Here is a 12192-nt window from a genome sequence, read left to right on the forward strand (position 1 = left end):
TTTTGTCAGCCTTGCGGATGTTTTCAGCCGACTCAGCCTTGTGTGGCTAAGTCAGCAAATATTGTGGCGCAAAATGTTGGTCGGCTGAAGGAACTTCTGGTTTTGGAAGTTGTCTTGGGGAAGGCGCAACGCTTTGCATCGGAAAGGAATAATCTTCACTGAACATACTTAACTCCACAGACTACAGCGGGAGATCAGGCATACATAGGATATATTCGATATCCAGTTTTGTATAGCTCTACGCCCCATCGCCAGCAATATGACTGCAACCACGGACCAAAAGCGCATGTGCATCGGCGCCGACTGCCCCAACGAGGCTGGCACTCTGCAATGCCCGACGTGCTTGAAGCTTGATATCAAGGATAGCTTTTTCTGCTCGCAGGATTGCTTCAAGAAGAATTGGGTATGTGAACTCCATGGCTCTTCTTTCATGCCCCACGCGACACCAACGAGTACAAAACTAACACGCACCCCGCAGTCCACCCACAAGACCGCCCACAAGTCAAGTAACTTCCTCCGAAACCTCATAGTGCCTGGTGTCGTATCTAAACCGGATCCCATTACAGGTCTCTTCAATCCCTTCCCCACCTACCCCTTCGCAGGGCCCCTCAGGCCTGTATACCCGCTGTCTGAGACACGAACCCTCCCCGCATCGATACCCCGCCCCGACTACGCCAGAGATGGCATCCCAAGGAGCGAGCGCGCGCAGGGACGCCAAAAGATCGAGATTCTAGACAAGGCAGCACAGGATGGGATGCGCAAGGTGTGCCGGTTGGCGAGAGAGGTCCTGGATATTGCGGCTGCGGCGGCGGTTCCTGGCGTCACGACTGACCACATCGATGAGATCGTCCACAACGCCTGCATCGAGAGAAACGTATGCCATTATACCCCATGTTTGTAGGAACATTTGCTGACGTCTACGCAGTCATACCCCTCGCCACTGAACTACTGCCACTTCCCGAAATCCGTATGCACCTCCCTTAACGAAATTATCTGCCACGGCATTCCCGATAAGCGCGTCCTGGTCGACGGCGACATCCTCAACATCGACGTCACCCTCTACCACGGCGGCTACCACGGTGACCTCAACGAGACATACTACATCGGCGAGAAGGCTCGTAACGATCCCGACTCCGTCCGTGTTGTTGAGGCAGCACGCACCTGCCTGAACGACGCCATTGCGATGGTCAAGCCCGGCGTCCTCTTCCGCGACTTCGGAACTGCGATCGACAAGCACGCCAAGTCGCAAAAATGCGACGTCGTCAAGGCGTACGTCGGCCACGGCATCAACAGCCTGTTCCATTGCGCACCGAACATTCCGCATTACAAGAACAACAAGGCGGTTGGGCAGGCGAAGGAGGGAATGTGCTTTACGATCGAGCCTATGATCAACCTGGGGTCGCACAGGGATAAGACCTGGCCAGATGACTGGACCAGCACGACGGCGGACGGAAAGAGGTCTGCACAGTTTGGTAGGTGTTGCGGATGTGATATTTGTGTACTTGGCTGACTTTCTTATAGAACACACACTTTTGGTGACAGCGGATGGAGTGGAGGTTCTCACGGCAAGGTTACCAAACTCACCTGGCGGCCCGGTGCCAATGCCAGTCGTAGAAAAGGTAGAGAATGGGACAAAAGCAGAGTAGTGGCAGTGTCATGTTATGCCTTTGGTGGTTTGGTCGGCACGGGGCGGTCCCACAGTGTAAATAGCTGAAATCAGGGGAATTAACTGAGCCACTGAACCCTTAGACTGCCTCAAGACATGACGGTTGACAGTTCGTTTGAAGTCTGACGTAGATATGAAGTATGAACCTACTCAGGTACACACAAAAACTCACCATTATGAACAAAATACAACAATAAAGAGTGAAGAATTGATCGTCCCTTGCATATCTTCACGTGCAGTAATATTTGCCCCCTATTACCCCCAAAAACCAACAAAAATGAAAAAATATGAGGTGGCTGGTGGCAGTGCACTGTAAGGGTTTAGTAGTGTGGCTGGCTCCTGCACCGCACCGGAAGGCGAAGATTCTCCATCGCCCGTGCGCGCCAAAACACCCATTTCATCATCTCGGCCTCGAGCTACCCAACCAAGCTTTCCACCGCCTCACGCTTCCTCCTCGTCGCAACTCCCACCAACGCCCACGAGAACTCCTAGAGAAGAATACGATATTCTCGCCGAATCTCCATCTCCTCCCGTCTATCTTCAGCTTTCCGTTCCGAGTCCGAAGCCCGCGAACGACCAACACCCCCGCGTCATCACAGCTTCATCACCAACAGGAGTCACGAATCGCAAGTCGAAAGGGAGGGAAGAGAAGAAGAGACGAAGCTTCGCTGTGAGAAAAAAGGGACATATACACATCTCTAGCCCGCACGCGATCCCGCTAGGAAACTTATCTGCCTATCATGATGTCCGGCGAGGCCTGGTTATACCTGTTGGCGGTCATTATCAATGCCGTCAACCTGTTCCTGCAGGTCTTCTTCACTATCATGTACAGTGATCTCGAGTGGTGAGTTTCCTCCGCACCCTGGACTCGGTTTCTTGGCGCAGCACGCGCCGAGAGGGGGTCATACACTGTGAGTGCTGGACTGACTGGGCGTAGTGACTACATCAACCCGATCGACCTCTGCAACCGCCTTAACACATATATTATCCCCGAGGCTGCGGTGCATGGATTCCTGACTTTCCTCTTCCTCATCAATGGCTACTGGGTTGCGCTCATCCTCAACCTGCCGCTCCTGGCATACAACGTGAACAAGTACGTCACCCCGTCTGCCTGCGTGGCATCGTACTCTGGGTGGGGTTTGGGACTAACACGCGCGCAGGATCGTGAGCAACTCGCATCTCCTGGATGCGACTGAGATCTTCCGTAAGCTGAATGTGCACAAGAGGGTATGTGGAGCTCCTATCTACCGACACGACATCTGCTAACACGACCAGGAATCCTTCTCCAAGCTTGGTTTCCACCTCATTATGTTCTTCTTCTATCTTTACAGGTATGCTCGAACCAACCCATTTCACAATAAACTTAAACTAACACCACGCAGCATGATTGTCGCCCTTATCCGCGACGAGACGCACTAAATAGCGGACACGTTCTAGACGGGACAGCGATGAATGAATGATGTGCTTGGAAATGTTGGGATAATGACTGAGGACAGCGGGCATCATAGCGAGAGCTTGTCTGTGCGGAGGATCGTAATGTGAGAAGTGTTGTGAGAGAGAAAGTCGGAGTCGGAGTCGCGGGGTCGAGCGAGGAGAATTGGAGGATATCTGTGTGTGGGTACGGTACGGAGTAGTTATATGCGATATATAGCTGGAAGGGGACGGTACAGCGATTGGGGGCGCGATAGATGGGATGAAGTTGTGAATATGAATGGTATTATGTATGCATTTACAGCAGTGTATCGTTTCTCTTAAATCCGTTTTGACAGCGTCACTCCCCATAGCTCAAGCCCTCGTGGGCGAGATTCTGATAACAGCAAACCGATCACGTGACCACTTATTTATCGCCGCGAACCTCTCAGCCAACCTTAAATTTCCTGAGTCCAGAACGTCAACATCCACAGCTCTCCCAAACAACCTCACACCACACACAACCATGGCGGACCTCAACGCCTACCCAGCGGACATGGCGCCCCAAAACGCGCTGGTCGCGCGCCAGCTCTCCGGCCCCGACCACGCCGTCGTACCCTACAGCGCCGAAAACCTGTCGCGCCCCACGCAAGGGCCCGCGAACCCATTTAAAGACGACGTGAATAGCTTGAAGCGCAAGAACGTGCCGACGGGGTTCGCGCAGGAGACGTACATGAGCGAACATACGTTCCGGTCGCAGCAGCTTGCTGGGGTGAGGGGCGCGAGGGGGGGGATGACGGGCCCGGAACTGAAGGCGGAGGCGGAGCGGATAAAGGCGAAGAGGATGAAGAGGGGGGATGCGCTGGTGGTGGAGGGGGAGGGGGAGTATGTTGGGCCGTGGGCGGGGTATAAGAGGGCGGAGTATGAGGAGAGGGATGCGGAGGATGGGGGGGAGTTGGGGAGCGGGGAGGAGTATGAGGAGGTTACGGATGAGGAGGGGGTGGTGGAGAGTGGGACGGTGGTGAAGGCGCTGCCGCAGGCTGTGGCGAAGAGGAAGGAGGAGGAGGGACAAGGGGGGGAGACGACGACGTTTCATGGGGAGGAGGAACGCGATTATCAGGGCAGGACGTATATGCATGTTCCGCAGGACTTGGATGTGGATCTGAGGAAGGAGGAGGGAAGCATCAAGAACTTCGTGCCGAAGAAGTTGATACATACGTGGAAGGGACATACCAAGCCTGTCGTGGCGCTGCGCTTCTTCCCGAGCAGCGGACATGTCATGCTCAGCGCCAGCGCGGACTCGACTGTCAAGCTATGGGACGTTTACCACCAGCGCGAGCTCCTGCGTACGTTCTCCGGCCACACCAAGGCGCTGTCGGATATCACTTTCAACACTTCCGGCTCGCAATTCCTCTCCGCATCATATGATCGCATGATCAAGCTCTGGGACACCGAGACGGGCCAATGCATCAACCGCTTCACGACGGGCAAGACCCCGCACGTGGTGCGCTTCAACCCCGACCCGGAGAACGCGCACGAGTTCCTGGCTGGTATGAGCGATAAGAAGATCGTGCAGTTCGATACGCGCACGCGCGCCATCGTGCAGGAGTACGATCACCATCTCGCAGCTGTCAATACGCTCACCTTCGTCGACGAGGCGAGGCGCTTCATCTCGACGTCTGATGATAAGAGTTTAAGAGCCTGGGACTACCATATACCCGTCCCGATCAAGTACGTTGCTGAGCCATACATGTACCCTCTCGTGCGCTCGTACGCCCATCCGAACGGCAAGGCGGTGCTGTTCCAGAGCGCGGATAACCAGATCGTGGTATACGCTGCTGGGGACAAGTTCAGGCAGAACAGGAAGAAGGTGTACAAGGGGCACAACAACGCGGGATACGCGATTGATGTTGTGGTGAGCCCTGATGGGCAGTTCGTGGCCAGTGGTGATAGTGGGGGTTATGTGTGCGTGTGGGACTGGAAGACGTGTAAGATGTGGCATAAGATTAAGGTTGCCGAGGGGGCGGTGACGGCGCTGGCGTGGCAGCCGCAGGAGAGTAGTCGTGTGGCGGCGGCAGGGTTGGATGGGAAGATTAGGTATTTTGATTAATGGAAAAGGGATGAGATTGGGATTGTGAGCATATGGTGGTGGGATTGCAGATGGCGTTTTCGGGCAGCGGGAGGGAAGGGGGTTACATGTAATTCTAAGCGTTGCTCTGAGGGTAGTTCTTGAAGCTAGACTACTTTACCCTAAGGATGAAATCTAGATATGATATTGGCAAGCACGCTACTGTCTTGACGCATCGCGACTACCGTCTCTAACATGTTTGGTTTGTCATCAAACGTAGAGGAGGAAGGGGCGACTGGGTTGACTCTCAACCATAGATGAGGAAGGAGCGAAGAGCAGATTCCCAATACTCGAACAGCAGGAGCCTCAAGGCCCTTTCCAATATCCTCGAGATCAGCCTTTCTCTAGTCCGTCTCTGCCGCGCAGGCCACGAAACGCGAAGGAGCGAGCCGTGTTATATCCACAGTACTGAGGAAAATTGCACTTAGCAAACAATAAGCAGCGGCCCAACCCAACGCCGCCACACTCTCTCTACCAGTTTTCCCGTCATAAGGCGTCCTAGCGGTGAGTGCGGCTCCTGCAGGCATACCATACTTGGCCATAGCGGCGCCAATTCGATCCTGCCGGCTCGTGCGGCGCTGTTGGGACCAATTGGTAGCGGTGTGGCGTGGGGTAGTGGGTGGTTGAAACGGGATGGGGGGATTAGGAATCTTTTTCTGTCGCTGTGGGGTGGGAGGGGAGGGGGGGTGGGGGGAGGAAGTGGTTGGGGATATGGATCAGCGGTTTGGGATGGGCGGGGGAGATGAGGTGGGATGAGATGAGATGAGATGATGGAGGAGAGGGGGGTAAGCGCGTAGACGCAGTACGTAAGTAAGGCTTTGTTGGTTTTACTGTCTTCGTCTTCATCTTCGAGGAGGGGTGATGGAGAGGAAGGGAGGCTGTAGGGAATATTCCGCCATATCACGAGTATAATCAGAATGTAATCAGAATAGAATATACTATCCCTATAGAAGATTAGAAGAAGAGGAGGCTGGTATCTCTGGCGCCAATATCAAAATAAATATCAAACTAGTCGACCAGTCCCAGTCTCCAGTCCTGAGGGATTGCGGCTGTGAATATATTTCTATATTTAGCTCCCCGGCTGTCACCGTCCATTGGGTCCACCAGGGGTCAAATCCCACGCACACCATAGTACCTAGCCTGTCATAGCTAGTTACTTCCAATTTAGCGTGCATGCCACCAACAACTTCAGTACCATCCTAAGTACCTGTCCATGATGTCTTGGCGAGGGGGAGAGCTGGCTGACGCTAGCCGGACTGGTTGACGCCGTAAGCCCTACCGCCGCAGACGAGAGAGGACCTTTCGCGCTTCGATTCCCGTAGGATTACTAGACTTCCTTCTCTCCTTCTTCTTCTTATTGTCATGTATTCTGCTTCTACTTCTGCTTCTTTGAGCCTTCTGTACGCGCTGTTGTTGTGAATTGAGCTTGCTATTGTTGTGCTGAGCGGGAGAACGGCAAGCTGTGCTACTATTGTGCATACGGCTGGACCCTGGGCTTTTTCAGCTGGAGGTGTCAGCCTTGGGCGTGTCAGCCTGAAGAAGGACGACGACGACGACGACGTGGAACGAGTTGAGAGGAGGATTGTGGATTAATAGGAGGAAGGAGAAGAGAAGGAAAATATCCGGACAGAGACGCGTTGAGGTCAACGACAGCAGATATACCCGGACGCTGTGAGGAGGACAGTAATACCCGAAGTCTGAGAGCCCAAGATACACGATATCGACGATTCGAGATACTCGGAACAAGAGCTCGACAAAGACAAAACAGGGACAAGATCCCACGGTCCATATACACACAGTGTCACCATGTTCATCGATCAGCCGCGTCTGTCGCGGCGTGAGATGAAGGGAACCCAGCTGGGTCAGATTGTAGGTTTTCCCCCAGACCCCTACTTTAAGACAATCCCGGCATGATTCTACACTCGAATACCCTCATTCTCCTGCTACCAAAGGCACTACCTTCACTGCCCTCAATTTTATCCATCCCCGTCACCCTCCCTCAGAGAATACACAGCTGACATCCCCCAAGATAGCAGGCTCAATCATACTCGCCCTCGCTGCCAGCATAATCGCCTACTACTCCCTCCGCAGTTTCCGCCGCAACCATTCCAAACCAACATACCTACCAACCGCCTACCTCAAACGCAAATGGATACACTGGGACGTCCCCCAATACCGCATGTCCCGCACCGATGCCACCCACCTCGAACCCATCTCCAGCAACAGCACCGCAGGCCCCAACCGAGGTCAACCCCCCTCCACAGGCGACAGCAGCGCCATCCTGTCCGCCCCCTTCAACTTCGGCGTAAATTCCACCTCCAATCCTAATGCGGCGCCCTCGAGCGCCTCGGCAATTGACCGCAACACCTCCGTGCGGTCCATCGCCACCCTCCCCGAATACGCCTTCTACCCCAAGTCGACGGAGCAAGTGCTCGGCCGCGCCGGCGAGCGCGACGGCATAGACACCGTCGTCAAGTTCCCTGACATCGCCGAGGCGGCCGAGGAAGAGCGCCGCGAAGATGAAATGGAAGCACTGTACCAGGTCCGCCTCGCACGACGCAACGAGATCGCTGCTCGCGAGGAAAGGCGGCGGTTGAGACGCGAGGCCCGCGACCGCGGCGACCTCGATGCTCTTGCTGAGCTGAGGACCAGAGGGCGCGCAGAAAGCAACACTAACCTCGATGCCCTCCGCGCGGAGCACTCGCGGCTACGTGAGCGCGAGCGTGCTGTCAGCCAAGTCTCATACGAAGGCCTAGGCGTAGCCCACCTCGACGGCTCACGCGTTCGCGCCAACTCCGAGGAATCCGAGCGTCCCCTCCTCGGAGACGCGGGCGATATGGGTGGTGGTGGACGCGCAAGCATGGGCAGTTTCTCGACCTTCGACAACACCACCCGCTACAGCGAACGCTACAGCGAAGACGACCCCGGCCGCCCACCAATGTACGACGAGATTTCCCTCGGAGCCGGCCGCGACGTCCCACCAGGATACATGCCCAGCGCGCACGCCAGTGGGGGAAACAGTCCACGCACGCGCCCAGATCTCTCACTCGGCTCGCACCCAGTCACTGAACTCGATCTCGGCCTTGGCATCTCACCAGCCCCCATCATCGAGCGCCGCGCTAGTGCATCCCCACCCGTTCCCTTCCCCGATATCGAGGAAGGGTATGACACCGACGACGCCGCGGAGCTGAACAGACTGAACAGACTTAACAACGCCAGCGGTAGCGGCGCGAGTAGTTCCGGTGCCGCCGCAAACGCATCGAACTCCCGCCGCGCATCAGCTACGTTTATCGATCCCGTCGCACAGCGCCGCCTCTCTCCCAGCCCAGGCCGTCGCGTCTCTCCGCCTCGGCACATCCAGCTCCCGCGCGCGGCGTCGTTTCCCGTCGTCGCTTCGTCGGAGGGGGGATTAACACCTCCTTCGCAATCACCTTCGCCCACACCACACGGCGCTGCTCCAGGCGGAGGGGCATCTGGTGGTTCTAGCGGTTCTGGTAGCGCGAGTGGAGACCCAGCGCCCCGTCGTATGTCGACGCTTGCGCGGAGGAGGATCTCGGTGAATGATTTGATGGGCACAGTTGGTCGTGCGGCAGAGGATGTGATACCCCAGAAGACGACGTATGTGTTGCATACACCCCCGATACCGTCTACCACCCCACCGCTGGGTGAGAGGAGGAGGAGTTCGTTTATGGGACTCCCGCGCCTGGGCGGTGGGGGTGGGGGGAATGCAGGACAGGTGCAGGGGGGGTTGGGGGTGGGACCTAGTATTGTTGTTGAGAGCGCTACGCCTGTTGTTGGACCTGGAGGGAGGGGGAGGGGGGCGTTGGGGTGGGAGAATGAGAGGGCTGGTGGGTGAAGAGGGGATGGAGAAGGGGAGGTTGGTTGGGTGTGGATTTAGCGGGTGAATATGGGGCGGGCGTTTTTGGTTCTTTGCGGAAACTTTTCGCGGTTTTTTTCTTGAAGGTTCTTTATATTGGCATATATTGCCGTTATCACTTACTAACTAACTCTTTCTTTTCGTTGTTTAATTTTTTGGGGGGGTAGATTATAGGGGGGGGGGGGGAGGGGTTGTATGAAAACAGAGACGACTATACAATAGGGGCGTACATTAGGGGTGTAGTGAGAGAAATCTGACATAAGATGAAGTTATATAACCTGCTGTGCTTCGTGAAACCGACGATGCGATTAGTGACACCTGGTGTTGCAGGGTTGCACGGTGAACAAGGGAGAGATGAGGTGACATAGATGTTAAAACCCAAAAGAGTAAATTTGCTTTCAAAGAAAATATCACACTAAATTCAAATATCCCATCCCACCCGCTCTCCTCCCCAAACCACTAAACTACCACCAACCCCCCCCAACCAACACGACAACACTTACCCATACTTCTTCTCAAACTTCTTCAAGAACCCCGTAACCCCCTTCTCCAACCTCACCGCATTCTGCCCCAACTTACTCTTCTCCCCCTCCACCGGCTTCACCTTCCCCATCGCCTCCCCCTCCGTCGGCCTATACACCTGCTGATGCACACCATACTCCGCCTGTCCCTGCGCCGGCTGCCCGCCCTGCGCATACGAGTAATTCGCATACGCTAGCCCTGACGCCGCTGTGGCTGGCTGGGCAGCTGCTGGCGCGCTGCCGGGGTGGGGAGCTGAGGGGGGGGAGGTGGTAGGTGCGTATTGCCCGCCGGATGCGCTGGGGGGGCCGGGGAAGTAAACTGCCCCGCCCGGGGGTGGCGTGGGTTGGTATTGCTGCTGCTGCTGGTGATCGTGCGTCGCGGCATGGAGGGGGTTAGTCCCTGCATCTGGTGGCGGGGGTGTTTTCTCGCGGTGAGCGATTGCCTCGGGCGCAGCGGGGGCAGCGGGGTTATACGCTAGTGGCGCGAAGGACTGCGCTGCCTGCGGGGAGGTGGAGGCGGGTGGTGCGGTGGTGGGTGGACCAGCGAAGGGGGGGGAGTGTTCCTGGATCGCGATGTTCTCAAGCTGTTGGACTATAGGGCTCATGGCTTGGGCGTGGGGTGGTGGGGGGAGGACAGCGCCGGCGATGGCGAGGTGGTTAGAGGGGAGGAGGCGCTGGAGGGTGGTGAGGAGGAGGGTGGCGTCGGCGGGGGTGTAGAGGTAGATGTCGATTGTGTGGAGGCGGTAGAGGTATTTGTTCTCATTTCGCGGGTCGTAGGTGGGGAGGCGGAAGTCGGTGGGGGAGGGGGGGGGGAGGGGGGGGAAGGCGTCGATAGTGATGGTGAGGAGGGTGGGGTGCTTGTGGTCGTAGGTTATGAGGACGTTGTCGAGGACTGGGATGGGTTAGTTGGCGGGGGTGTATGGAGGGGTTGGGGGGGGACTCACGGCCCTCGAAGGCGTCTTGGTCTGGTGTCCCTGCTGAATTGGCGACCTCGATACGTGCGCGTCGCTGGGAGGCATTCTCGTAGAGGTAGAGGTAGGAGCCTTTGTCGAAGCGGTGGTGAGGCGGCTTTGCAGTGGGCGGGCCGTAGAAGTAGTGGACGTCGGCGAAGCTGTGGTTTCTTGTCAGTATACAGCTTCTCTCTCTATAGATATGTAGGAAGATGCAGTGAAGCAAACTTACAGTGTCGCAGTGACTTCTTCGCCCGGATGAGCAGCCATCGTGGCCTCTCTCCTCCTGCCAGCTGCTTACGGAGTGCGGGGTTCGCTCTCAGCTCGGCGCCTATGTGTATATGAAGCTGTGTCTATGACGCTGTAGCTGTACAGCTCAAGTGAATAACGTCGTGATCGCAAACAACGACCACAAACCTCATAAAACCGCAGAAAAAGAGAGAAACAGTGAGAGATATATAGGAAAGCAAGGGGAAGAACAGAAAAGACAAAGAGAAGTAAGGGAAGTACCACCTAACTGTAACTTAGCAGTGTGATACATGCTGCAGTGCGTGATCCCTCGGCGGCTGCTGGTCTTGGCATTTCCGATGGGGACCGTTCCTGTTGGCTATCGCGATAACAGGGGGACCAGGGGGGAAGTTGCCCGATAATTGATACCTAATATTTAAGGCAAACTCCGAAAGGATTGATACCTGATATGTAAGGCAAACACGGAACGGAGCAAGGAGTTGACCGATAATACGACACCTAATATTTAAGGCAAACACTGCGACCACCCATGCTCAAATAATTTCTCGATTGGATAGACAAGAAGACGTGAAGCTCCAGTGAGGCCAATATATACAAATATATATCCCACGACCACAACTGCGCCCTCATCCACCGCGCGCTTCTCCACCTCGCCGCTCCCACGCTCAATTGAGCTCCACGCGCCCTCAGGTATTCCCTCCTCGTCCCCCCCGATCCCGCAACTCCCCCATCTAACTTCCTCCCCCAGAACCACTCCAAACCCCCCAACTGCGCACCACCACACCCGCCGCCCTCGCGGGCCAACGAATCTTCTCCCACACACCACCACCACCACCGCCAACCTCACCATGTCTCTCGTCAACCTCGCAAACGTGTGCTCGCACCTCCAAAACGCCAGCCGGGCACGCCTAGGCCTCACCTCCGTCCCCGCCTCGAACATGATCCTCGGCCTCTCCCTCTCGCTCCAACAATCCGGGTTCCTCCGCTCCGTGACGCGAGGCGGCGCCCAACCCCCCCCCGTCGACGCGCTGAGCACCTACGTCCCCGAGCCGGTGACGCAGGAGAACGTAGCGAGCAGGCGGTTGTGGCTGGGTCTGAAGTACTGGAATAACGCGCCGGTGCTGAGTCAGATGGCGATGGTGAGTAAGCCGACTAAGAGGATTTATGTGGATGCGGTGGGGATTGCGAAGTTGGTGAGGGGGAGGGATGCGGGGACTGTGAGGGGGTTGAGGAAGCCGGGAGAGTGTATTTTTGTCAGTACTGATAGGGGGATTTTGGAGGCGAGGGAGTGTGCGGAGAGGAAGATTGGGGGGATGTTGTTGTGTAGGGTGTTATAAGGGGGTGTTGTATGGAATATGGGGGTGGAAAATGGGGGATGGGGGGGGGGTGTA

The 12192-nt window shown here is 56.2% G+C and overlaps 6 protein-coding genes across 6 annotated transcripts; 5 read left to right on the forward strand and 1 right to left on the reverse strand.

The window, feature by feature from the left end:
- Positions 1–113: 113 nt before the first annotated feature.
- On the forward strand, positions 114–1872 carry MAP1 (Methionine aminopeptidase 1). Its single transcript, XM_059463537.1, has 5 exons — positions 114–403; positions 479–506; positions 567–874; positions 926–1472; positions 1522–1872. The coding sequence occupies exons 1-5, from the start codon at positions 260–262 to the stop codon at positions 1644–1646; spliced, it is 1152 nt and encodes a 383-aa protein (XP_059319855.1). The 5' UTR covers positions 114–259; the 3' UTR covers positions 1647–1872.
- A 185-nt stretch (positions 1873–2057) lies between these two features.
- On the forward strand, positions 2058–3439 carry ERV14 (COPII-coated vesicle protein). Its single transcript, XM_059463538.1, has 4 exons — positions 2058–2510; positions 2604–2759; positions 2827–2893; positions 2942–3439. The coding sequence occupies exons 1-4, from the start codon at positions 2407–2409 to the stop codon at positions 3083–3085; spliced, it is 471 nt and encodes a 156-aa protein (XP_059319856.1). The 5' UTR covers positions 2058–2406; the 3' UTR covers positions 3086–3439.
- A 34-nt stretch (positions 3440–3473) lies between these two features.
- VE01_03539 (uncharacterized protein) lies at positions 3474–5361 on the forward strand. The gene has a single exon (XM_018273026.2). It carries the CDS (start codon positions 3603–3605, stop codon positions 5184–5186), a length of 1584 nt encoding a protein of 527 aa, XP_018132322.1. The 5' UTR covers positions 3474–3602; the 3' UTR covers positions 5187–5361.
- Positions 5362–6418: 1057 nt separating this feature from the next.
- On the forward strand, positions 6419–9244 carry VE01_03540 (uncharacterized protein). The gene is made up of 2 exons (XM_018273027.2): positions 6419–7073; positions 7234–9244. Exons 1-2 carry the CDS (start codon positions 7011–7013, stop codon positions 9058–9060), a joined length of 1890 nt encoding a protein of 629 aa, XP_018132292.1. The 5' UTR covers positions 6419–7010; the 3' UTR covers positions 9061–9244.
- Positions 9245–9580: 336 nt separating this feature from the next.
- On the reverse strand, positions 9581–11059 carry VE01_03541 (uncharacterized protein; the record flags this gene model as incomplete). Its single annotated transcript, XM_018273028.2, has 3 exons — positions 10785–11059; positions 10547–10713; positions 9581–10494 (listed from the first exon to the last, which is right to left on the reverse strand). The coding sequence occupies exons 1-3, from the start codon at positions 10820–10822 to the stop codon at positions 9581–9583; spliced, it is 1119 nt and encodes a 372-aa protein (XP_018132291.1). The 5' UTR covers positions 10823–11059.
- A 315-nt stretch (positions 11060–11374) lies between these two features.
- Positions 11375–12138, forward strand: VE01_03542 (uncharacterized protein; the record flags this gene model as incomplete). The annotated part of the gene is made up of 2 exons (XM_018273029.2): positions 11375–11491; positions 11550–12138. The coding sequence occupies exon 2, from the start codon at positions 11650–11652 to the stop codon at positions 12136–12138; it is 489 nt and encodes a 162-aa protein (XP_018132294.1). The 5' UTR covers positions 11375–11491; positions 11550–11649.
- Positions 12139–12192: the final 54 nt, after the last annotated feature.

This window comes from Pseudogymnoascus verrucosus (genome assembly GCF_001662655.1).
Source record: "Pseudogymnoascus verrucosus strain UAMH 10579 unplaced genomic scaffold scaffold_11, whole genome shotgun sequence".
NCBI classification, from domain to species: domain Eukaryota; kingdom Fungi; phylum Ascomycota; class Leotiomycetes; order Thelebolales; family Thelebolaceae; genus Pseudogymnoascus; species Pseudogymnoascus verrucosus.